This window comes from Petromyzon marinus, chromosome 59 (genome assembly GCF_048934315.1).
Source record: "Petromyzon marinus isolate PM22_M1 ecotype Great Lakes invasive population chromosome 59, UKy_Petmar_22M1.pri1.0, whole genome shotgun sequence".
Classification (NCBI taxonomy): Eukaryota; Metazoa; Chordata; class Hyperoartia; order Petromyzontiformes; family Petromyzontidae; genus Petromyzon; species Petromyzon marinus.
In genome coordinates, this window is record NC_133725.1 from 1,570,148 (window position 1) to 1,594,565 (window position 24,418).

Consider the following 24,418-nt stretch of genomic DNA (forward strand, 5'->3'; position numbering starts at 1 on the left):
TGTCTCCTAGTCACGTCTAGACACGTAGTGGGTGTCTCCTAGTCACGTCTAGACATGTAGTGAGTGTCTCCTAGTCACATATAGACACGTAGTGAGTGTCTCCTAGTCACATCTAGACATGTAGTGAGTGTCTCCTAGTCACGTCTAGACATGTAGTGAGTGTCTCCTAGTCACATCTAGACACGTAGTGGGTGTCTCCTAGTCACATCTAGACATGTAGTGAGTGTCTCCTAGTCACATCTAGACACGTAGTGAGTGTCTCCTAGTCACATCTAGACACGTAGTGGGTGTCTCCTAGTCACATCTAGACACGTAGTGGGTGTCTCATAGTCACATCTAGACACGTAGTGAGTGTCTCCTAGTCACATCTAGACACGTAGTGTCTCCTAGTCACGTCTAGACATGTAGTGAGTGTCTCCTAGTCACATATAGACACGTAGTGAGTGTCTCCTAGTCACATCTAGACATGTAGTGAGTGTCTCCTAGTCACGTTTAGACATGTAGTGAGTGTCTCCTAGTCACATCTAGACACGTAGTGGGTGTCTCCTAGTCACATCTAGACATGTAGTGAGTGTCTCCTAGTCACATCTAGACATGTAGTGAGTGTCTCCTAGTCACGTCTAGACATGTAGTGAGTGTCTCCGAGTCACATCTAGACACGTAGTGAGTGTCTCCTAGTCACATCTAGACACGTAGTGGGTGTCTCCTAGTCACATCTAGACACGTAGTGGGTGTCTCGTAGTCACATCTAGATATGTAGTGGGTGTCTCCTAGTCAGATCTAGACATGTAGTGAGTGTCTTCTAGTCACATCTAGACACGTAGTGAGTGTCTCCTAGTCACATCTAGACATGTAGTGGGTGTCTCCTCTTCACAACTAAACATGTAGTGAGTGTCTCCTAGTCACATCTAGACATATAGTGAGTGTCTCCTAGTCACATCTAGACATGTAGTGAGTGGCTCCTAGTGACATCTAGACACGTAGTGAGTGTCTCCTAGTCACATCTAGACACGTAGTGTCTCCTAGTCACGTCTAGACATGTAGTGAGTGTCTCCTAGTCACATATAGACACGTAGTGAGTGTCTCCTAGTCACATCTAGACATGTAGTGAGTGTCTCCTAGTCACGTCTAGACATGTAGTGAGTGTCTCCTAGTCACATCTAGACATGTAGTGAGTGTCTCCTAGTCACATCTAGACATGTGTGAGTGTCTCCTAGTCACATCTAGACATGTGTGAGTGTCTCCTAGTCACATCTAGACATGTAGTGGGTGTCTCCTAGTCATATCTAGACATGTGTGAGTGTCTCTTAGTCACATCTATACATGTAGTGAGTGTCTCCTAGTCACATCTAGACACGTAGTGAATGTCTCCTAGTCACATCAAGACACGTAGTGAGTGTCTCCTAGTCATATCTAGACACGTAGTGAGTGTCTCCTAGTCACATCTAGACATGTAGTGAATGTAGGAGGAGGTGATGGAGGTGGAGGAGGTGGAGGAGGTGGAGGTGGTGCAGGAGTTGGAGGAGGTGTAGGAGGTGTAGGAGGATGTGCTGGAGGAGGTTGTGGAGGAGGAGGTGGTGGTGGAAGAGTTGGAGGAGGTCGTGGAGGAGGTGGAGGAGGTCGTGGAGGAGGAGGTGTAGGTGGTGGAGGAGGTGGAGGAGGTGGAGGTGGTGGAGGAGGTGGTGGAGATGGAGTAGGTGGTAGGAGTTGGTGGAGGAGGTGGAGGAGGTGGAGGAGGAGGTGGAGGAGGTGGAGGTGGTGGAGGAGGTGGAGGAGTTGGTGGAGGAGGTGGAGGAGGTCGAGGTGGAGCAGGTGGAGGAGGTCGAGGTGGAGGAGGAGGTGGAGGAGGAGAAGGAGGAGGTGGAGGAGGAGGAGGTGGAGGAGGAGGTGGAGGAGGTGGAGGTGTAGGTGGTGGAGGAGGAGGAGGAGGTGGAGGAGGAGGTGGAGGAGGAGGTGGAGGAGGAGGTGTAGGTGGAGGAGGTGGAGGAGGTGGAGGAGGAGGTGGTGGAGGAGGTGGTGGAGATGGAGGAGGTGAGAGGAGTTGGTGGAGGTGGAGGAGGTCGTGGAGGAGGAGGTGGTGGAGGAGGTGGAGGACGTGGAGGAGGTGGAGGAGGAGGTGGAGGAGGAGGTGGAGGAGGTGGAGGAGGTGGAGGAGGAGGTGGAGGAGGTCGAGGTGGAGGAGGAGGTCGAGTTGGAGGAGGTGGAGGAGGAGGTGGAGGAGGAGGTGGAGGAGGAGGTTGAGTTGGAGGAGGTGGAGGTGGAGGAGGTGGAGGAGGAGGTGGAGGAGGTGGAGGAGGAGGTGGAGGAGGAGGTGGAGGAGGTGGAGTAGGAGGTGGAGGAGGAGGTGGAGGAGGTGGAGGAGGTGGAGGAGGAGGTGGAGGTGGAGGAGTTGGAGGAGGTGGAGTAGGAGGTGGAGGAGGTGGAGGAGGAGGTGGAGGAGGTGGAGGAGGAGGTTGAGGAGGTGGAGGAGGAGGTGGAGGAGGAGGAGGTGGAGGAGGTGGAGGTGTAGGTGGTGGAGGAGGAGGAGGAGGAGGAGGAGGAGGAGGTGGAGGAGGAGGAGAAGGTGGAGGAGGAGGTGGAGGAGGAGGTGGAGGAGGAGGTGTAGGAGGTGGAGGAGGTGGAGGAGGAGGTGGTGGAGGAGTTGGTGGAGATGGAGGAGGTGATAGGAGTTGGTGGAGGTGGAGGAGGTCGTGGAGGAGGAGGTGGAGGTGGTGGAGGAGGTGGAGGACGTGGAGGAGGTGGAGGAGGAGGTGGAGGAGGAGGTGGAGGAGGTGGAGGAGGAGGTGGAGGAGGTCGAGGTGGAGGAGGAGGTCGAGTTGGAGGAGGTGGAGGAGGAGGTGGAGGAGGAGGTTGAGTTGGAGGAGGTGGAGGAGGAGGTGGAGGAGGTGGAGGAGGAGGTGGAGGAGGAGGTGGAGGAGGAGGTGGAGGAGGTGGAGGAGTTGGAGTAGGAGGTGGAGGAGGAGGTGGAGGAGGTGGAGGAGGTGGAGGAGGTGGAGGAGGAGGTGGAGGAGTTGGAGGAGGTGGAGTAGGAGGTGGAGGAGGAGGTGGAGGAGGTGGAGGAGGTGGAGTAGGAGGTGGAGGTGGAGGAGGTGGAGGAGGAAGAGGTGGAGGAGGTGGAGGAGGTGGAGGAGGAGGAGGTGGAGGAGGAGGAGGAGGTGGAGGAGGTGGAGGAGGAGGTGGAGGAGTTGGTGGAGGATGTAGAGGAGGAGGAGGAGGTGGAGGTGGAGTAGGAGGTGGAGGAGGTGGAGGAGGTGGAGGAGGAGGTGGAGGAGGTGGAGGAGGTGGAGGAGGAGGTGGAGGAGGTGGAGGACGTGGAGTAGGAGGTGGAGGTGGAGGAGGTGGAGGAGGAGGTGGAGGAGGTGGAGTAGGAGGTGGAGGAGGAGTTGGAGGAGGTGGAGGAGGTGGAGTAGGAGGTGGAAGAGGTGGAGGAGCTGGAGGAGGTGGAGGAGGAGGTTGAGGTGGAGGTGGAGGAGGAGGAGGTGGAGGAGGAGGTGGAGGAGGTGGAGGAGGAGGAGGTGGAGGAGGATGAGGTGGTCGTGGAGGAGGAGTTGGAGGAGGAGGTGGAGGAGGAGGTGGAGGAGGTCGTAGAGGAGGAGGTGGAGGAGGTGGAGGAGGAGGTGGAGGAGGAGGTGGAGGAGGTGGAGGAGGTGGAGGAGGAGGTCGTAGAGGAGGAGGTGGAGGAGGTGGAGGAGGAGGTGGAGGAGGTCGTAGAGGAGGAGGTGGAGGAGGTGGAGGAGGAGGTGGAGGAGGTGGAGGAGGTGGAGGAGGAGGTGGAGGAGGAGGTGGAGGAGGTGGAGGAGGTGGAGGAGGTCGTAGAGGAGGAGGTGGAGGAGGTGGAGGAGGAGGTGGAGGAGGTGGAGGAGGTGGAGGAGGTGGAGGAGGTGGAGGAGGTGGAGGAGGTGGAGGAGGTGGAGGAGGAGGTGGAGGAGGAGGTGGAGGAGGTGGAGGAGGTGGAGGAGGTCGTAGAGGAGGAGGTGGAGGAGGTGGAGGAGGAGGTGGAGGAGGTGGAGGAGGTGGAGGAGGTGGAGGAGGTGGAGGAGGTGGAGGAGGTGGAGGAGGTGGAGGAGGAGTTACTCGCTCGCGGTTCATGCCGGGCCGCCCAGAGGGTCCCTGGCCATCAGCGCTGTGGCCGCTGCTCCCAAGGTCACGTGGGGGAGGGCTGAAGGCGTTCGCCATCAATCCTCCATTCTCGCCTCGCCACGTGCCACCTCACCCCCACTCACACCAACCACCTCTCTTACCTCCCCACCACCTTCACCCCCACCTCCTCACCCCCACTTCACCCCCACCTCCCACGCCCATCACCCACCCACCTCCCCTTCTACCACCCCACCACTACCTCCCCACCTCCCACCCACCACCCCTCCCCACCTTCCGTCCCACCTCCCTCCCCCCCGACTTCCCCACCCACCACCTCCCCACAACCTCCCCCGCCCCCTCTCTCTCAAGGCTCTCTCTGCACCACGTGGTGTGCACGCCGCGATGTTTCTTTGTCACGCGCGCGCTCACTAAAGGCAAAGATCCCCCGTGTAGCCTCTGGCTGCTCGGGGCAAGTGCTGTCAAGCGAGTGACAGCGCCTACGAAGGCCGCCGCTTGCGGCATACAGACGAGTGGTGGTGGTGGGGGGGTCACACGGTATCATTTTGAGGCTGAGTCGACCTAGTGGAGGGGTGGAGGACCGGTAACAGGATCGCCGTGAGCAGCACAGCGCGCGCTAACCGCTGCACCACCGCTCCTCACGAGCTCCCACAACAACAATAACAAGTGGCGGTGACGTCACCGCGGTGCTTGTGCCAGGCTAGGTGTACCTTGACTGTATGCGTGTTGGGGAGCGGTGGTGCAACGGTTGCGCGCTGCGCTACGATTCCCGCTCACGGCCACGAACACCGGTGACGATTATCTGAATCGATCCTGGGCCTCCCATAGGTCGACTCAGCCTCAAATTAGTGTAGCCTTAACAGGGGATGGGTGGCCAACACCACGCCCGACCGCCTTTGTCTCCTCAGTGGCGATGTTTACACACCGCACCAGGAACTCATTTTAGGCTGAGTAGACCTAGGGGAGGCCCAGGACCGGTTCAGATAATCGGTTCTGATGTTGGCCGTGAGTGGGAATCGAACTCGGGTCGCCAGGTTTGTAACGCAGCGCGCTAACCGCTACACTACCGCTTCCCACTACGATACACAGACACACGTACACACGAACACACACACATATACCATTAGCAGGGCATCACAGGCTAAACCAGATCACATTCAAAGTTTGTGCCAATCAAATGGTAGAGAGGGGGATCAGAAATGCCTCGTGTGGAGCCTCTGCAAGAATTCTTTTGATTATACAGAGTGAGTGAGCGAGTGTGTGTGTGTGCGCGTCATTCATAATGTGGGCTTTTTTGGGAGGGTTAGATCGTGTAAAAGTATAAATAAATGTGTCGCTAAACCCGCCACCGCCCGACACAGCCAATCAGCAAGGGTTGTGTCACGTGAACAGAACGTTGCCAATTCGTCACGAGCACAGCACCGCCAGTTGTGTGTCGGAGAGCAAATCCGCAACATTTACAATCTGTACGACGTTTCGCCAGTAATTACAAACGGCATCATCAGACGGACAGCAGCCAGATTTGTGGCGAAGTCCTCCACCCGTTCCGTTCCCTTAAATTGAGTGGGGTAGATGTGATGGCATCACTTGTGAGCCCTTCACGCGCATTTCAATTACGATGGGCATCCACTGTGTGTCACGTGCGTTTTGGGAGCGGTGGCGCAGTGGTTAGCGCAGCACTTGGCATCCGGGGTCGATTCTCGCTCACGACCGATAAAAGAGTGGGGGCAGTGATTATTCGAACCCCTCCTGGTGGTGGAGGTGGTGGAGGAGGTGGAGAAGGAGGTGGTGGAGGAGGAGGTGGAGGAGGAGGTGGAAGAGGTGGAGGTGGTGGAGGAGGTGGAGGAGGTGGAGGTGGAGGAGGTGGAGGTGGAGGAGGAGGTGGAGGAGGTGAAGGAGGTGGAGATGGTGGAGGAGGTGGTGGTGGAGGAGGAAGAGATGTAGGAGGAGGTGGAGGAGGAGGTGGAGGAGGTGGAAGAGGAGGTGGAGGAGGTAGTGGAGGTGGAGGAGGAGGTGGAGGTGGAGGAGGTGAAGGAGGTGGTGGAGGTGGAGGTCATGGAGGTGGTGGAGGTGGAGGAGGTGGTGGAGGAGGTGGAGGAGGAGGTGGTGGAGGAGGAGGAGGTGGAGGAGGTGGTGGAGGTGGAGGAGGAGGTGGTGGAGGTGGTGGAGGTGTAGTAGGTGGAGGAGGAGGTGGAGGTGGTGGAGGTGGTGGAGGAGGAGGTGGTGGAGGTGGTGTATATATACTTCGGCACTGCGGAGACAAAGGCGGCCGGGAATGGTCGCTGGCCACCCACAGCGTCGTTTTTGCCGTTCCAGCTTTCAAAAGTGTTCGCTCACGGCACTTGTCCCAATGTATCATATCCTCAGATTATCGACGAGATGATCAATAAGCTGATTCATATTTCCTTAGGCATTGACGTTTTGACTGCTGCTGGCCATCGACCCAAGGCTGCGGTCGCCGCTGCATCGCGCGGTGCTTTCAGACGCAGATTCTGCGGCCGTCTGGAACGCTCTTCCCCTTCCGATATGAGGAAGCACACTTGGAGCTGTGATGCACCTTTAAATAATCGTCGTCTAATATTGACAAACTGATTTGTCTAGAACTCTAGTTTATGTCTAGTTTGGTGTCCTTCCCCCGCACCTCCCATCGGAGGAGTTGGCTACGTACGGTGTGAAAGAAGTTCAACACGCAAACATGCCGACGGCTTTCACTTAGCTTGAACTTCTTTCGCACCGTACGTCGACAACCTTGCGAATTGGAGGTGCAGTGTTGAGTCTGTGGGCAGTGTTGAGTCTGTGGGCAGTGCTGAGTCTATGGGTAGTGTTGAGTTTATGGGTAGTGTTGAGTCTATGGGTAGTGTTGAGTCTATGGGTAGTGTTGAGTCTATGGGTAGTGTTGAGTCTATGGGAAGTGTTGAGTCTATGGGAAGTGTTGAGTCTAAGGGCAGTGTTGAGTCTATGGGCAGTGTTGAGTCTATGGGGAAGTGTTGAGTCTATGGGCAGTGCTGAGTCTATGGGCTGTGTTGAGTCTATGGTGCAGTGCTGAGTCTATGGGCTGTGTTGAGTCTATGGTGCAGTGTTGAGTCTAAGGGCAGTGTTGAGTCTATGGGTAGTGTTGAGTCTATGGTGCAGTGTTGAGTCTATGGGCTGTGTTGAGTCTATGGTGCAGTGCTGAGTCTATGGGATGTGTTGAGTCAATGGTGCAGTGTTGAGTCTATGGGCTGTGTTGAGTCTATGGGCAGTGTTGAGTCTATGGACTGTGTTGAGTCTATGGGCAGTGTTGAGTCTATGGGCAGTGTTGAGTCTATGGGCAGTGCTGAGTCTATGGGCAGTGTTGAGTCTATGGTGCAGTGTTGAGTCTATGGGCTGTGTTGAGTCTATGGGCAGTGTTGAGTCTATGGTGCAGTGCTGAGTCTATGGGCAGTGCTGAGTCTATGGTGCAGTGCTGAGTCTATGGGCAGTGTTGAGTCTATGGTGCAGTGCTGAGTCTATGGGCAGTGTTGAGTTTATTTCGCACCGTACGTACCGAAACTCTCTCGCGCTCTCTCTGCCAGTGGGAGGCCTCTTCTGTCAGCAGGGGCGTGAGCAGGGATATTCCCAGGGCTGCGCCTGCTTTGCCCGTGCGGCGCAGGGCGGTTGCCCGGTCGTTGCGGAAGTGCGCGGGGGTTAATGAGCTGCTTATTACCGATTGATTTTACCTTTTCGCTTCCAATGAGGGGAAAGGGGGGGGTGTGAGATGGGAGGAAAGAAATTGAAAATGGAAAAAAAATTGTTTTCATTATTTCTACGACAGCCACGATACCCGCCTCATCAGCCATGGTCTGTCCACTGCTGGATGAAGGAACTGACTCCGCCAAAGCCATCGCCACCTCTCACGATCCGGCGACATGACGATCCGCGTAGAAATTGCCTGCCCAACAATAAAGATCCCCCGAATAGCCTGTAACAGGCTGTAGGGGCAAGTGCTGTTAGCGAGCACCCACCTATGAAGGCCGGAACGGCACACGAGGGCGTGAGTGGTCAGCACCACGCCAGGCCGCTTTTGTCTCCCCAGTGGCGATGTTTACTACTACACACCGAACCAGGTACTCATTTGAGGCTGAGTCGTCCTAGGGGAGGCCCAGGATCGGTTCAGGTAATCGTCACTGGTGTTGGCCGTGAGTGCGATCTGAACTCGGGCTTTCGTAGCGCAGCGTAGCGCTAACCGCTACACTTCCGCTCCACACGCACAACAACACACACAACAACAACACACACACACAACAACAAAACACACAACAACACACACAACACACACAACAACAACAAAACAAACAAAAACAACAACAACACGCACAACAACAACAACAAAACACACACGAGAGATGAATTCATAGCCCCGTCTCGCGCGGAGGAGGCGCGCCTCTCTCTGTCTCGGGGTGGCGTTCCGTCTCCCGGCTGCCGCTCAGCCGTCAAATCCTGACGGCAATCGGCGACCACAGACCGATCGTCACGTTTCATCGATGCGCCGTCGATGGGCCCAGGCGATTTTCTGAATTTCTTTAGGGCCCAAGATGCACCGTCTGAGACGGTGGAACAAAAATGTAGAGGTCGTGACCGTCACGTGACGAGCGCTACTCTCACACCGGCAGGGCGGGTGGGAAAGTGCTGCCCCCTGTGCTCTGCGTGTGCACCAGAGCGCCGCTTGAATAAGAAGAAGAAGGGGATCTCGGAGGTAGCTCTGTCATATCCACTTCCGCGGGCCGTTCTGTGTGCACCAGAGTGTCGCTTGAGTAAGAAGAAGAAGGGGATCTCGGAGGTAGCTCTGTCATGTCCACTTCCACGGGCCGTTCTGTGTGCACCAGAGCGCCGCTTGAATAAGAAGAAGAAGGGGATCTCGGAGGTAGCTCTGTCACATCCACTTCCGCGGGCCGTTCTGTGTGCACCAGAGCGTCGCTTGAATAAGAAGAAGGAGATCTCAGAGGTAGCTCTGTCATATCCACTTCCGGGGGCCGTTCTGTGTGCACCAGAGCGTCACTTGAGTAAGAAGAAGAAGGGGATCTCGGAGGTAGCTCTGTCATGTCCACTTCCACGGGCCGTTCTGTGTGCACCAGAGCGTCGCTTGAATAAGAAGGAGATCTCAGCGGTAGCTCTGTGATATCCGCTTCCGCGAGCCGCTTTCCAACACGAAGGGTTTCCACCCCAGTGATTAATTCTCACCCCGGGAAAGTCCGGATCGCCGTCGGGTGGATTATTTTGGCCACGCCGCCTCCATCTCGCCGCCTAATTCCCCCCTCCCAATAAACCTGCCCGCGGGTTTACAGGATGAATACAGGGTAGCGATAATCCTGGGGATGACTGTGGCTTGGCGTACCCCTCGGAGTCGAGTGCAGCGCGCCTACGTAACGTTCCACGGCGCGCTCATTCCCAGCCGCCTCCGTCTCCGCGGCAACCCCGCGCGACGTTTTGCGCCCCGAGCCTACGGCGTGCGCCGCCGATGAGGGCCCGGGGGGGGGGTGGCGGCCGACGTGGATAACCAATGGGGAGAGGGGAGGGCGGAGCCGGAGCGGGAGGGGGGGGAAGCGGAGCCGGTGGCGGGCAGGATCGGCAACTGAACAGCGTGGAGGGTGCGTCTGTTCCGGCAGGGATCCTTCGGCTCGCGACTCTACAATCGGGATGTTTTTAATATATATGTGTGCATAACATTGAAGAGAGAGTCGCCCCGCTGAATGTTTGAATGGTCCGCTTGGCGATAAGAACGGCATCTCGCCAACGCTGTGGCCGTACTTCGTGACGCGAGGCATCTTCCGCGCACGGAGGTTGGTGGGAAATCGCACGCAAGCGGGAAGGAAGGCGGCCAGGACCGACGCCAACAATTGCGGATTAACACGTGGGCCAATAATTGCCCAAGTTCTGTGGTCCTGCATTTGGATGTTCGGTCAGCTCTACTAACGGGGGGTTTATTTTTTATTTCATGTTTTATTGATACTCTTCGGTGGAAACCGGTGAGACACCACACACGTGTGCGAGCAGGGGGGGGGGGGGTATGAATCTAAATCTTTAATAAGAAAAATTGCCCAAGTTCCGTGCTCCAACATTTGGAAGGTCCGGCCAGATCGATGAGTAAGTTGTTTATCCATGCGGGAGGAAAGCGGAGAGCCCGGATGAAAACCGCACGCCGCGTTTGCGAGGAGGACGAGGAGGAGGACTGAGTTCTGCGGTCCTACATTTGGATGTTTGGGCAAATTTACCAACGAGAGGTATTTTTTTAAACATCTGGGAGGAAAACTCACACACGTGGCCGAGCAGGGCGAGCTACATCTCATTTTTTTTTTAAAAGAGAGAGATTAAAGAAAAAAAGAATTTCCCAAGCTCTGCGGTCCTGCGTTTGGATGTTGCCGACCGCGCTTCTCTCGTTCGCGTCGTCTTGCAGAGGTGTCCTACAGCTGGCTGAAGTCCACCGGGCGGAGACGCCGGACGCGCGTCCGTAGCGGCACGGCCGGAAAACGGGAGAGAGAGGGGGCGGCGGCGGCGGCGGCGGCAATGGAAGAGGAGGCGGAGGAGGAGGTGGAGGAAGAGGTGGAGGTGCTATCGGACGGCCGGCGGTTCGTGTCCCAGCTGACGGGCAACCTGTACATCACGCGGGTGGAGGGCACGGACGCGGGGCGCTACTCCTGCGTGGTGCGCAGCAAGGCGCGGGGAGAACACGGAGCCGGGGTGGACCGCGTCGAGCGGAGCCCACCCACACCGCTCCTGCTGCGGCCCGGCGGTGAGCGGACAAAGCCGCCGTCACCGCCGACACGACTGCCACCGCTACCACTACCATCGCCACTGCCATCGCCACCATCAATGCCACCACCGCCACCACCACCACCACCGACACCACCGCCACCACCACTGCCACTACCATCGCCACCGCCACCACCACCACCACCGCCACCACCGCCGCCACCACCGCCACCACTGCCACTACCATCGCCACTACCATCGACACCGCCACCACCGCCGCCATCACCACCACTGCCACCACTGCCACTACCATCACCACCACCAACACCACCATTCGTAGCCAACCGTGCTAATTGGAGGTGCAGTGTTGCGTAAATGGGCAGTCTTGAGTCTACGGGCAGTGTTGAGTCTATGGGCAGTGTTGAGTCTATGGGTAGTGTTGAGTCTATGGGTAGTGTTGAGTCTATGGGTAGTGTTAGTCTATGGGTAGTGTTGAGTCTATGGGTAGTGTTGATTCTACGGGTAGTGTTAGTCTATGGGTAGTGTTGAGTCTATGGGTAGTGTTGAGTCTATGGGCAGTGTTGAGTCTATGGGTAGTGTTGAGTCTATGGGTAGTGTTAGTCTATGGGCAGTGTTGAGTCTATGGGCAGTGTTGAGTCTATGGGTAGTGTTGAGTCTATGGGTAGTGTTGAGTCTATGGGTAGTGTTGAGTCTATGGGTAGTGTTGATTCTACGGGTAGTGTTAGTCTATGGGTAGTGTTGAGTCTATGGGTAGTGTTGAGTCTATGGGCAGTGTTGAGTCTATGGGTAGTGTTGAGTCTATGGGTAGTGTTAGTCTATGGGTAGTGTTAGTCTATGGGCAGTGTTGAGTCTATGGGCAGTGTTGAGTCTGTTGGCAGTGCTGAGTCTGTTGGCAGTGCTGAGTCTGTTGGCAGAGTTGAGTCTATGGGCAGTGCTGAGTCTATGGGTAGTGTTGAGTCTATGGGCAGTGTTGAGTCTATGGGTAGTGTTAGTCTATGGGCAGTGTTGAGTCTATGGGCAGTGTTGAGTCTATGGGTAGTGTTGAGTCTATGGGTAGTGTTGAGTCTCTGGGCAGTGTTGAGTCTATGGGTAGTGTTGAGTCTATGGGCAATGTTGAGTCTATGGGTAGTGTTGAGTCTATGGGTAGTGTTGAGTCTATGGGTAGTGTTGAGTCTATGGGTAGTGTTGAGTCTATGGGTAGTGTTAGTCTATGGGCAGTGTTGAGTCTATGGGCAGTGTTGAGTCTATGGGTAGTGCTGAGTCTGTTGGCAGTGCTGAGTCTGTTGGCAGTGTTGAGTCTATGGGCAGTGCTGAGTCTATGGGCAGTGTTGAGTCTATGGGCAGTGTTGAGTCTATGGGTAGTGTTGAGTCTATGGGTAGTGTTGATTCTACGGGTAGTGTTAGTCTATGGGTAGTGTTGAGTCTATGGGTAGTGTTGAGTCTATGGGCAGTGTTGAGTCTATGGGTAGTGTTGAGTCTATGGGTAGTGTTGAGTCTATGGGTAGTGTTAGTCTATGGGTAGTGTTAGTCTATGGGCAGTGTTGAGTCTATGGGCAGTGTTGAGTCTATGGGTAGTGCTGAGTCTGTTGGCAGTGCTGAGTCTGTTGGCAGTGTTGAGTCTATGGGCAGTGCTGAGTCTATGGGTAGTGTTGAGTCTATGGGCAGTGTTGATTCTACGGGTAGTGTTAGTCTATGGGTAGTGTTGAGTCTATGGGTAGTGTTGAGTCTATGGGCAGTGTTGAGTCTATGGGTAGTGTTGAGTCTATGGGTAGTGTTAGTCTATGGGTAGTGTTGAGTCTATGGGTAGTGTTGAGTCTATGGGTAGTGTTGAGTCTATGGGCAGTGTTGAGTCTATGGGCAGTGTTGAGTCTATGGGCAGTGTTGAGTCTATGGGTAGTGCTGAGTCTGTTGGCAGTGTTGAGTCTATGGGCAGTGTTGAGTCTATGGGTAGTTTTGAGTCTATGGGTAGTGTTGAGTCTATGGGTAGTGTTGAGTCTATGGGTAGTGTTGAGTCTATGGGTAGTGTTGAGTCTATGGGTAGTGTTAGTCTATGGGTAGTGTTGAGTCTATGAGTAGTGTTGAGTCTATGGGCAGTGTTGAGTCTATGGGCAGTGTTGAGTCTATGGGCAGTGTTGAGTCTATGGGCAGTGTTGAGTCTATGGGTAGTGTTGAGTCTATGGGTAGTGTTGATTCTATGGGTAGTGTTGAGTCTATGGGTAGTGTTAGTCTATGGGTAGTGTTGAGTCTATGGGTAGTGTTGAGTCTATGGGCAGTGTTTAGTCTATGGGCAGTGTTGAGTCTATGGGTAGTGTTGAGTCTATGGGCAGTGTTGAGTGTATGGGCAGTAAACTTGATGAGGTGCTTTCGTGACTGCAGGAATTACTCTTTGTTTTTTTCGGTAACGTCACATAGAATAAATAATGAAAATAAAATGACATTATAGCATACGCCGTTTCGATTGCAACACAAGCAATCATCATGTACAGAAGAGCTAAATTTAAGAGAGAGAGGAAACACATAACCGCTGATATATATACAGACCTTAAGTAGAGGGAATTAACACAGACACACCAGGGGACACAGAGATAGACGGAGCACACTAAATCAAACAGCGTTTAGCAAAATTTGGAAACTATATAAAGCAACACAGACAGTCGGTTAAAACACAATTAACGCATGGTCTGGTTGATTACGCTATTTCAAAGATTGCTAAATTGTAAGTTAAGTGTGAAATTTAGAGTGTATGGGCAGTGTTGAGTCTATGGGTAGTTCATATTCTTAGCTCTTTCGGTAAAGTCTCTTGACTTTACCGATAGAGCTAAGATTATGAATTACTGCAGTCACGAAAGCTTTAAAGCAAAATCTATGGGTAGTGTTGAGTCTATGGGTAGTGTTGAGTCTATGGGTAGTGTTAGTCTATGTGTAGTGTTGAGTCTATGGGTAGTGTTGAGTCTATGGGCAGTGTTAGTCTATGGGTAGTGTTGAGTCTATGGGCAGTGTTGATTCTATGGGTAGTGTTGAGTCTATGGGCAGTGTTGAGTCTATGGGCAGTGTTGAGTCTATGGGTAGTGCTGAGTCTGTTGGCAGTGCTGAGTCTGTTGGCAGTGTTGAGTCTATGGGCAGTGCTGAGTCTATGGGCAGTGCTGAGTCTATGGGCAGTGTTGAGTCTATGGGCAGTGTTGAGTCTATGGGTAGTGTTGAGTCTATGGGTAGTGTTGATTCTACGGGTAGTGTTAGTCTATGGGTAGTGTTGAGTCTATGGGTAGTGTTGAGTCTATGGGCAGTGTTGAGTCTATGGGTAGTGTTGAGTCTATGGGTAGTGTTGAGTCTATGGGTAGTGTTAGTCTATGGGTAGTGTTAGTCTATGGGCAGTGTTGAGTCTATGGGCAGTGTTGAGTCTATGGGTAGTGCTGAGTCTGTTGGCAGTGCTGAGTCTGTTGGCAGTGTTGAGTCTATGGGCAGTGCTGAGTCTATGGGTAGTGTTGAGTCTATGGGCAGTGTTGATTCTACGGGTAGTGTTAGTCTATGGGTAGTGTTGAGTCTATGGGTAGTGTTGAGTCTATGGGCAGTGTTGAGTCTATGGGTAGTGTTGAGTCTATGGGTAGTGTTAGTCTATGGGTAGTGTTGAGTCTATGGGTAGTGTTGAGTCTATGGGTAGTGTTGAGTCTATGGGCAGTGTTGAGTCTATGGGCAGTGTTGAGTCTATGGGCAGTGTTGAGTCTATGGGCAGTGTTGAGTCTATGGGTAGTGCTGAGTCTGTTGGCAGTGTTGAGTCTATGGGCAGTGTTGAGTCTATGGGCAGTGTTGAGTCTATGGGTAGTGTTGAGTCTATGGGTAGTGTTGAGTCTATGGGTAGTGTTGAGTCTATGGGTAGTGTTGAGTCTATGGGTAGTGTTAGTCTATGGGTAGTGTTGAGTCTATGGGTAGTGTTGAGTCTATGGGCAGTGTTGAGTCTATGGGCAGTGTTGAGTCTATGGGCAGTGTTGAGTCTATGGGTAGTGTTGAGTCTATGGGTAGTGTTGATTCTATGGGTAGTGTTGAGTCTATGGGTAGTGTTAGTCTATGGGTAGTGTTGAGTCTATGGGTAGTGTTGAGTCTATGGGCAGTGTTTAGTCTATGGGCAGTGTTGAGTCTATGGGTAGTGTTGAGTCTATGGGCAGTGTTGAGTGTATGGGCAGTAAACTTGATGAGGTGCTTTCGTGACTGCAGGAATTACTCTTTGTTTTTTTCGGTAACGTCACATAGAATAAATAATGAAAATAAAATGACATTATAGCATACGCCGTTTCGATTGCAACACAAGCAATCATCATGTACAGAAGAGCTAAATTTAAGAGAGAGAGGAAACACATAACCGCTGATATATATACAGACCTTAAGTAGAGGGAATTAACACAGACACACCAGGGGACACAGAGATAGACGGAGCACACTAAATCAAACAGCGTTTAGCAAAATTTGGAAACTATATAAAGCAACACAGACAGTCGGTTAAAACACAATTAACGCATGGTCTGGTTGATTACGCTATTTCAAAGATTGCTAAATTGTAAGTTAAGTGTGAAATTTAGAGTGTATGGGCAGTGTTGAGTCTATGGGTAGTTCATATTCTTAGCTCTTTCGGTAAAGTCTCTTGACTTTACCGATAGAGCTAAGATTATGAATTACTGCAGTCACGAAAGCTTTAAAGCAAAATCTATGGGTAGTGTTGAGTCTATGGGTAGTGTTGAGTCTATGGGTAGTGTTAGTCTATGTGTAGTGTTGAGTCTATGGGTAGTGTTGAGTCTATGGGCAGTGTTAGTCTATGGGTAGTGTTGAGTCTATGGGCAGTGTTGATTCTATGGGTAGTGTTGAGTCTATGGGCAGTGTTGAGTCTATGGGTAGTGTTTAGTCTATGGGTAGTGTTGAGTCTATGGGCAGTGTTGAGTCTATGGGTAGTGTTAGTCTATGGGCAGTGTTGAGTCTATGGGCAGTGTTGAGTCTATGGGTAGTGTTGAGTCTATGGGTAGTGTTGAGTCTCTGGGCAGTGTTGATTCTATGGGTAGTGTTGAGTCTATGGGTAGTGTTGATTCTACGGGTAGTGTTAGTCTATGGGTAGTGTTGAGTCTATGGGTAGTGTTGAGTCTATGGGCAGTGTTGAGTCTATGGGTAGTGTTGAGTCTATGGGTAGTGTTAGTCTATGGGTAGTGTTGAGTCTATGGGTAGTGTTGAGTCTATGGGTAGTGTTGAGTCTATGGGCAGTGTTGAGTCTATGGGCAGTGTTGAGTCTATGGGCAGTGTTGAGTCTATGGGCAGTGTTGAGTCTATGGGTAGTGCTGAGTCTGTTGGCAGTGTTGAGTCTATGGGCAGTGTTGAGTCTATGGGTAGTTTTGAGTCTATGGGTAGTGTTGAGTCTATGGGTAGTGTTGAGTCTATGGGTAGTGTTGAGTCTATGGGTAGTGTTGAGTCTATGGGTAGTGTTAGTCTATGGGTAGTGTTGAGTCTATGGGTAGTGTTGAGTCTATGGGCAGTGTTGAGTGTATGGGCAGTAAACTTGATGAGGTGCTTTCGTGACTGCAGGAATTACTCTTTGTTTTTTTCGGTAACGTCACATAGAATAAATAATGAAAATAAAATGACATTATAGCATACGCCGTTTCGATTGCAACACAAGCAATCATCATGTACAGAAGAGCTAAATTTAAGAGAGAGAGGAAACACATAACCGCTGATATATATACAGACCTTAAGTAGAGGGAATTAACACAGACACACCAGGGGACACAGAGATAGACGGAGCACACTAAATCAAACAGCGTTTAGCAAAATTTGGAAACTATATAAAGCAACACAGACAGTCGGTTAAAACACAATTAACGCATGGTCTGGTTGATTACGCTATTTCAAAGATTGCTAAATTGTAAGTTAAGTGTGAAATTTAGAGTGTATGGGCAGTGTTGAGTCTATGGGTAGTTCATATTCTTAGCTCTTTCGGTAAAGTCTCTTGACTTTACCGATAGAGCTAAGATTATGAATTACTGCAGTCACGAAAGCTTTAAAGCAAAATCTATGGGTAGTGTTGAGTCTATGGGTAGTGTTGAGTCTATGGGTAGTGTTAGTCTATGTGTAGTGTTGAGTCTATGGGTAGTGTTGAGTCTATGGGCAGTGTTAGTCTATGGGTAGTGTTGAGTCTATGGGCAGTGTTGATTCTATGGGTAGTGTTGAGTCTATGGGCAGTGTTGAGTCTATGGGTAGTGTTTAGTCTATGGGTAGTGTTGAGTCTATGGGCAGTGTTGAGTCTATGGGTAGTGTTAGTCTATGGGCAGTGTTGAGTCTATGGGCAGTGTTGAGTCTATGGGTAGTGTTGAGTCTATGGGTAGTGTTGAGTCTCTGGGCAGTGTTGATTCTATGGGTAGTGTTGAGTCTATGGGTAGTGTTGATTCTACGGGTAGTGTTAGTCTATGGGTAGTGTTGAGTCTATGGGTAGTGTTGAGTCTATGGGCAGTGTTGAGTCTATGGGTAGTGTTGAGTCTATGGGTAGTGTTAGTCTATGGGTAGTGTTGAGTCTATGGGTAGTGTTGAGTCTATGGGTAGTGTTGAGTCTATGGGCAGTGTTGAGTCTATGGGCAGTGTTGAGTCTATGGGCAGTGTTGAGTCTATGGGCAGTGTTGAGTCTATGGGTAGTGCTGAGTCTGTTGGCAGTGTTGAGTCTATGGGCAGTGTTGAGTCTATGGGTAGTTTTGAGTCTATGGGTAGTGTTGAGTCTATGGGTAGTGTTGAGTCTATGGGTAGTGTTGAGTCTATGGGTAGTGTTGAGTCTATGGGTAGTGTTAGTCTATGGGTAGTGTTGAGTCTATGGGTAGTGTTGAGTCTATGGGCAGTGTTGAGTCTATGGGCAGTGTTGAGTCTATGGGTAGTGTTGAGTCTATGGGTAGTGTTGATTCTATGGGTAGTGTTGATTCTATGGGTAGTGTTGAGTCTATGGGTAGTGTTGAGTCTATGGGTAGTGTTGAGTCTATGGGCAGTGTTTAGTCTATGGGCAGTGTTGAGTCTATGGGTAGTGTTGAGTCTATGGGCAGTGTTGAGTGTATGGGCAGTAAACTTGATGAGGTGCTTTCGTGACTGCAGGAATTACTCTTTGTTTTTTTCGGTAACGTCACATAGAATAAATAATGAAAATAAAATGACATTATAGCATACGCCGTTTCGATTGCAACACAAGCAATCATCATGTACAGAAGAGCTAAATTTAAGAGAGAGAGGAAACACATAACCGCTGATATATATACAGACCTTAAGTAGAGGGAATTAACACAGACACACCAGGGGACACAGAGATAGACGGAGCACACTAAATCAAACAGCGTTTAGCAAAATTTGGAAACTATATAAAGCAACACAGACAGTCGGTTAAAACACAATTAACGCATGGTCTGGTTGATTACGCTATTTCAAAGATTGCTAAATTGTAAGTTAAGTGTGAAATTTAGAGTGTATGGGCAGTGTTGAGTCTATGGGTAGTTCATATTCTTAGCTCTTTCGGTAAAGTCTCTTGACTTTACCGATAGAGCTAAGATTCTGAATTACTGCAGTCACGAAAGCTTTAAAGCAAAATCTATGGGTAGTGTTGAGTCTATGGGTAGTGTTGAGTCTATGGGTAGTGTTAGTCTATGTGTAGTGTTGAGTCTATGGGTAGTGTTGAGTCTATGGGCAGTGTTAGTCTATGGGTAGTGTTGAGTCTATCGGCAGTGTTGAGTCTATGGGCAGTGTTGAGTCTATGGGCAGTGTTGAGTCTATGGGTAGTGTTTAGTCTATGGGTAGTGTTGAGTCTAAGGGTAGTGTTAGTCTATGGGCAGTGTTGAGTCTATGGGTAGTGTTGATTCTATGGGTAGTGTTAGTCTATGGGTAGTGTTGAGTCTATGGGTAGTGTTGAGTCTATGGGCAGTGTTGAGTCTATGGGTAGTGTTGAGTCTATGGGTAGTGTTAGTCTATGGGTAGTGTTGAGTCTATGGGTAGTGTTGGTCTATGGGTAGTGTTGAGTCTATGGGTAGTGTTGAGTCTATGGGTAGTGTTGAGTCTATGGGTAGTGTTGAGTCTATGAGTAGTGTTGAGTTTATGGGTAGTGTTGCGTCTATGGGTAGTGTTGAATCTATGGGTAGTGTTGAGTGTATGGGCAGTGTTGAGTATGGGTAGTGTTGATTCTATGGGCAGTGTTGAGTCTATGGGCAGTGTTGAGTCTATGGGCAGTGTTGAGTCTATGGGTAGTGTTGAGTCTATGGGTATGTCCTGAGTCTGTTGGCAGTGTTGAGTCTATGGGCAGTGTTGAGCCTATGGGCAGTGTTGAGTCTATGGGCAGTGCTGAGTCTATGGGTAGTGTTAGTCTATGGGTAGTGTTGAGTCTATGGGTAGTGTTGAGTCTATGGGTAGTGTTGAGTCTATGGGTAGTGTTGAGTCTATGAGTAGTGTTGAGTTTATGGGTAGTGTTGCGTCTATGGGTAGTGTTGAATCTATGGGTAGTGTTGAGTGTATGGGCAGTGTTGAGTCTATGGGTAGTGTTGATTCTATGGGCAGTGTTGAGTCTATGGGCAGTGTTGAGTCTATGGGCAGTGTTGAGTCTATGGGTAGTGTTGAGTCTATGGGTCGTGCTGAGTCTGTTGGCAGTGTTGAGTCTATGGGCAGTGTTGAGTCTATGGGCAGTGTTAGTCTATGGGCAGTGTTGAGTCTATGGGTAGTGTTAGTCTATGGGTAGTGTTGAGTCTATGGGTAGTGTTGAGTCTATGGGCAGTGTTGAGTCTATGGGTAGTGTTAGTCTATGGGTAGTGTTGAGTCTATGGGTAGTGTTGAGTCTATGGGTAGTGTTGAGTCTTTGGGCAGTGTTGAGTCTATGGGTAGTGTTGAGTCTATGGGTAGTGTTTAGTCTATGGGCAGCGTTGAGTCTATGGGTAGTGTTGAGTCTATGGGTAGTGTTGAGTCTATGGGCAGTGTTGAGTGTATGGGCAGTAAACTTGATTAGGTGCTTTCGTGACTGCAGGAATTACTCTTTGTTTTTTTCGGTAAAGTCACATAGAATAAATAATGAAAATAAAATTACATTATAGCATACGCCGTTTCGATTGCAACACAAGCAATCATCATGTACAGAAGAGCTAAATTTAAGAGAGAGAGGAAACACATAACCGCTGATATATATACAGACCTTAAGTAGAGGGAATTAACACAGACACACCAGGGGACACGAGATAGACGGAGCACACTAAATCAAACAGCGTTTAGCAAAATTTGGAAACTATATAAAGCAACACAGACAGTCGGTTAAAACACAATTAACGCATGGTCTGGTTGATTACGCTATTTCAAAGATTGCTAAATTGTAAGTTAAGTGTGAAATTTAGAGTGTATGGGCAGTGTTGAGTCTATGGGTAGTTCATATTCTTAGCTCTTTCGGAAAAGTCTCTTGACTTTACCGATAGAGCTAAGATTATGAATTACTGCAGTCACGAAAGCTTTAAATCAAAATCTATGGGTAGTGTTGAGTCTATGGGTAGTGTTGAGTCTTTGGGTAGTGTTAGTCTATGTGTAGTGTTGAGTCTATGGGTAGTGTTGAGTCTATGGGCAGTGTTAGTCTATTGGTAGTGTTGAGTCTATGGGCAGTGTTGAGTCTATGGGTAGTGTTGAGTCTATGGGCAGTGTTGAGTCTATGGGCAGTGTTGAGTCTATGGGTAGTGTTGAGTCTATGGGTAGTGTTGATTCTATGGGTAGTGTTAGTCTATGGGTAGTGTTGAGTCTATGGGTAGTGTTGAGTCTATGGGTAGTCTTGAGTCTATGGGTAGTGTTAGTCTATGGGTAGTTTTGACTCTATGGGTAGTGTTGAGTCTATGGGCAGTGTTGAGTCTATGAGTAGTGTTGAGTCTATGGGTAGTGCTGAGTCTATGGGCAGTGTTGAGTCTATGGGCAGTGTTGAGTCTATGGGTAGTGTTAGTCTATGGGCAGTGTTGAGTCTATGGGCAGTGTTGAGTCTATGGGTAGTGTTGAGTCTATGGGTAGTGTTAGTCTATGGGTAGTGTTGAGTCTATGGGCAGTGTTGAGTCTATGGGTAGTGTTGAGTCTATGGGTAGTGTTAGACTATAGGTAGTGTTGAGTCTATGGGCAGTGTTGAGTCTATGGGCAGTGTTGGGTCTATGGGTAGTGCTGAGTCTGTTGGCAGTGCTGAGTCTGTTGGCAGTGTTGAGTCTATGGGCAGTGTTGAGTCTATGGGTAGTGTTAGTCTATGGGCAGTGTTGAGTCTATGGGCAGTGTTGAGTCTATGGGTAGTGTTGAGTCTATGGGTATTGTAGAGTCTATGGGTAGTGTTGATTCTATGGGCAGTGTTGAGTCTATGGGTAGTGTTGAGTCTATGGGTAGTGTTACTCTATGGGTAGTGTTGAGTCTATGGGTAGTGTTGAGTCTATGGGCAGTGTTGAGTCTATGGGTAGTGGTGAGTCTATGGGTAGTGTTAGTCTATGGGTAGTGTTGAGTCTATGGGTAGTGTTGAGTCTATGGGTAGTGTTGAGTCTATGGGTAGTCCTGAGTCTATGGGCAGTGTTGAGTCTATGGGTAGTGTTGAGTCTATGGGTAGTGTTGATTCTATGGGTAGTGTTGAGTCTATAGGCAGTGTTGAGTCTATGGGTAGTGTTGATTCTATGGGCAGTGTTGAGTCTATGGGCAGTGTTGAGTCTATGGGTAGTGTTGAGTCTATGGGTAGTGTTGACTCTATGGGTATGTGCTGAGTCTGTTGGCAGTGTTGAGTCTATGGGCAGTGTTGAGTCTATGGGTAGTGTTGAGTCTATGGGTAGTGTTGAGTCTCTGGGCAGTGTTGATTCTATGGGTAGTGTTGAGTCTATGGGTAGTGTTGATTCTACGGGTAGTGTTAGTCTATGGGTAGTGTTGAGTCTATGGGTAGTGTTGAGTCTATGGGCAGTGTTGAGTCTATGGGTAGTGTTGAGTCTATGGGTAGTGTTAGTCTATGGGTAGTGTTGAGTCTATGGGTAGTGTTGAGTCTATGGGTAGTGTTGAGTCTATGGGCAGTGTTGAGTCTATGGGCAGTGTTGAGTCTATGGGCAGTGTTGAGTCTATGGGCAGTGTTGAGTCTATGGGTAGTGCTGAGTCTGTTGGCAGTGTTGAGTCTATGGGCAGTGTTGAGTCTATGGGTAGTTTTGAGTCTATGGGTAGTGTTGAGTCTATGGGTAGTGTTGAGTCTATGGGTAGTGTTGAGTCTATGGGTAGTGTTGAGTCTATGGGTAGTGTTAGTCTATGGGTAGTGTTGAGTCTATGGGCAGTGTTGAGTCTATGGGCAGTGTTGAGTCTATGGGCAGTGTTGAGTCTATGGGTAGTGTTGAGTCTATGGGTAGTGTTGATTCTATGGGTAGTGTTGATTCTATGGGTAGTGTTGAGTCTATGGGTAGTGTTGAGTCTATGGGTAGTGTTGAGTCTATGGGCAGTGTTTAGTCTATGGGCAGTGTTGAGTCTATGGGTAGTGTTGAGTCTATGGGCAGTGTTGAGTGTATGGGCAGTAAACTTGATGAGGTGCTTTCGTGACTGCAGGAATTACTCTTTGTTTTTTTCGGTAACGTCACATAGAATAAATAATGAAAATAAAATGACATTATAGCATACGCCGTTTCGATTGCAACACAAGCAATCATCATGTACAGAAGAGCTAAATTTAAGAGAGAGAGGAAACACATAACCGCTGATATATATACAGACCTTAAGTAGAGGGAATTAACACAGACACACCAGGGGACACAGAGATAGACGGAGCACACTAAATCAAACAGCGTTTAGCAAAATTTGGAAACTATATAAAGCAACACAGACAGTCGGTTAAAACACAATTAACGCATGGTCTGGTTGATTACGCTATTTCAAAGATTGCTAAATTGTAAGTTAAGTGTGAAATTTAGAGTGTATGGGCAGTGTTGAGTCTATGGGTAGTTCATATTCTTAGCTCTTTCGGTAAAGTCTCTTGACTTTACCGATAGAGCTAAGATTCTGAATTACTGCAGTCACGAAAGCTTTAAAGCAAAATCTATGGGTAGTGTTGAGTCTATGGGTAGTGTTGAGTCTATGGGTAGTGTTAGTCTATGTGTAGTGTTGAGTCTATGGGTAGTGTTGAGTCTATGGGCAGTGTTAGTCTATGGGTAGTGTTGAGTCTATCGGCAGTGTTGAGTCTATGGGCAGTGTTGAGTCTATGGGCAGTGTTGAGTCTATGGGTAGTGTTTAGTCTATGGGTAGTGTTGAGTCTAAGGGTAGTGTTAGTCTATGGGCAGTGTTGAGTCTATGGGTAGTGTTGATTCTATGGGTAGTGTTAGTCTATGGGTAGTGTTGAGTCTATGGGTAGTGTTGAGTCTATGGGCAGTGTTGAGTCTATGGGTAGTGTTGAGTCTATGGGTAGTGTTAGTCTATGGGTAGTGTTGAGTCTATGGGTAGTGTTGGTCTATGGGTAGTGTTGAGTCTATGGGTAGTGTTGAGTCTATGGGTAGTGTTGAGTCTATGGGTAGTGTTGAGTCTATGAGTAGTGTTGAGTTTATGGGTAGTGTTGCGTCTATGGGTAGTGTTGAATCTATGGGTAGTGTTGAGTGTATGGGCAGTGTTGAGTATGGGTAGTGTTGATTCTATGGGCAGTGTTGAGTCTATGGGCAGTGTTGAGTCTATGGGCAGTGTTGAGTCTATGGGTAGTGTTGAGTCTATGGGTATGTCCTGAGTCTGTTGGCAGTGTTGAGTCTATGGGCAGTGTTGAGCCTATGGGCAGTGTTGAGTCTATGGGCAGTGCTGAGTCTATGGGTAGTGTTAGTCTATGGGTAGTGTTGAGTCTATGGGTAGTGTTGAGTCTATGGGTAGTGTTGAGTCTATGGGTAGTGTTGAGTCTATGAGTAGTGTTGAGTTTATGGGTAGTGTTGCGTCTATGGGTAGTGTTGAATCTATGGGTAGTGTTGAGTGTATGGGCAGTGTTGAGTCTATGGGTAGTGTTGATTCTATGGGCAGTGTTGAGTCTATGGGCAGTGTTGAGTCTATGGGCAGTGTTGAGTCTATGGGTAGTGTTGAGTCTATGGGTCGTGCTGAGTCTGTTGGCAGTGTTGAGTCTATGGGCAGTGTTGAGTCTATGGGCAGTGTTAGTCTATGGGCAGTGTTGAGTCTATGGGTAGTGTTAGTCTATGGGTAGTGTTGAGTCTATGGGTAGTGTTGAGTCTATGGGCAGTGTTGAGTCTATGGGTAGTGTTAGTCTATGGGTAGTGTTGAGTCTATGGGTAGTGTTGAGTCTATGGGTAGTGTTGAGTCTTTGGGCAGTGTTGAGTCTATGGGTAGTGTTGAGTCTATGGGTAGTGTTTAGTCTATGGGCAGCGTTGAGTCTATGGGTAGTGTTGAGTCTATGGGTAGTGTTGAGTCTATGGGCAGTGTTGAGTGTATGGGCAGTAAACTTGATTAGGTGCTTTCGTGACTGCAGGAATTACTCTTTGTTTTTTTCGGTAAAGTCACATAGAATAAATAATGAAAATAAAATTACATTATAGCATACGCCGTTTCGATTGCAACACAAGCAATCATCATGTACAGAAGAGCTAAATTTAAGAGA

The 24,418-nt window shown here is 49.8% G+C and overlaps 1 protein-coding gene across 1 annotated transcript in view; it reads left to right on the forward strand.

Moving 5' to 3' along the window:
* Nucleotides 1-24,418, forward strand: part of LOC142905807 (contactin-5-like) — a 98,700-nt gene that overhangs the window by 70,331 nt on the left and 3,951 nt on the right. Inside the window, exon 6 of the mRNA XM_076052937.1 lies at nt 10,511-10,928. Coding sequence (XP_075909052.1) covers nt 10,511-10,928 — 418 coding nt within the window. The remainder of the gene's footprint in view (nt 1-10,510; nt 10,929-24,418) is intronic.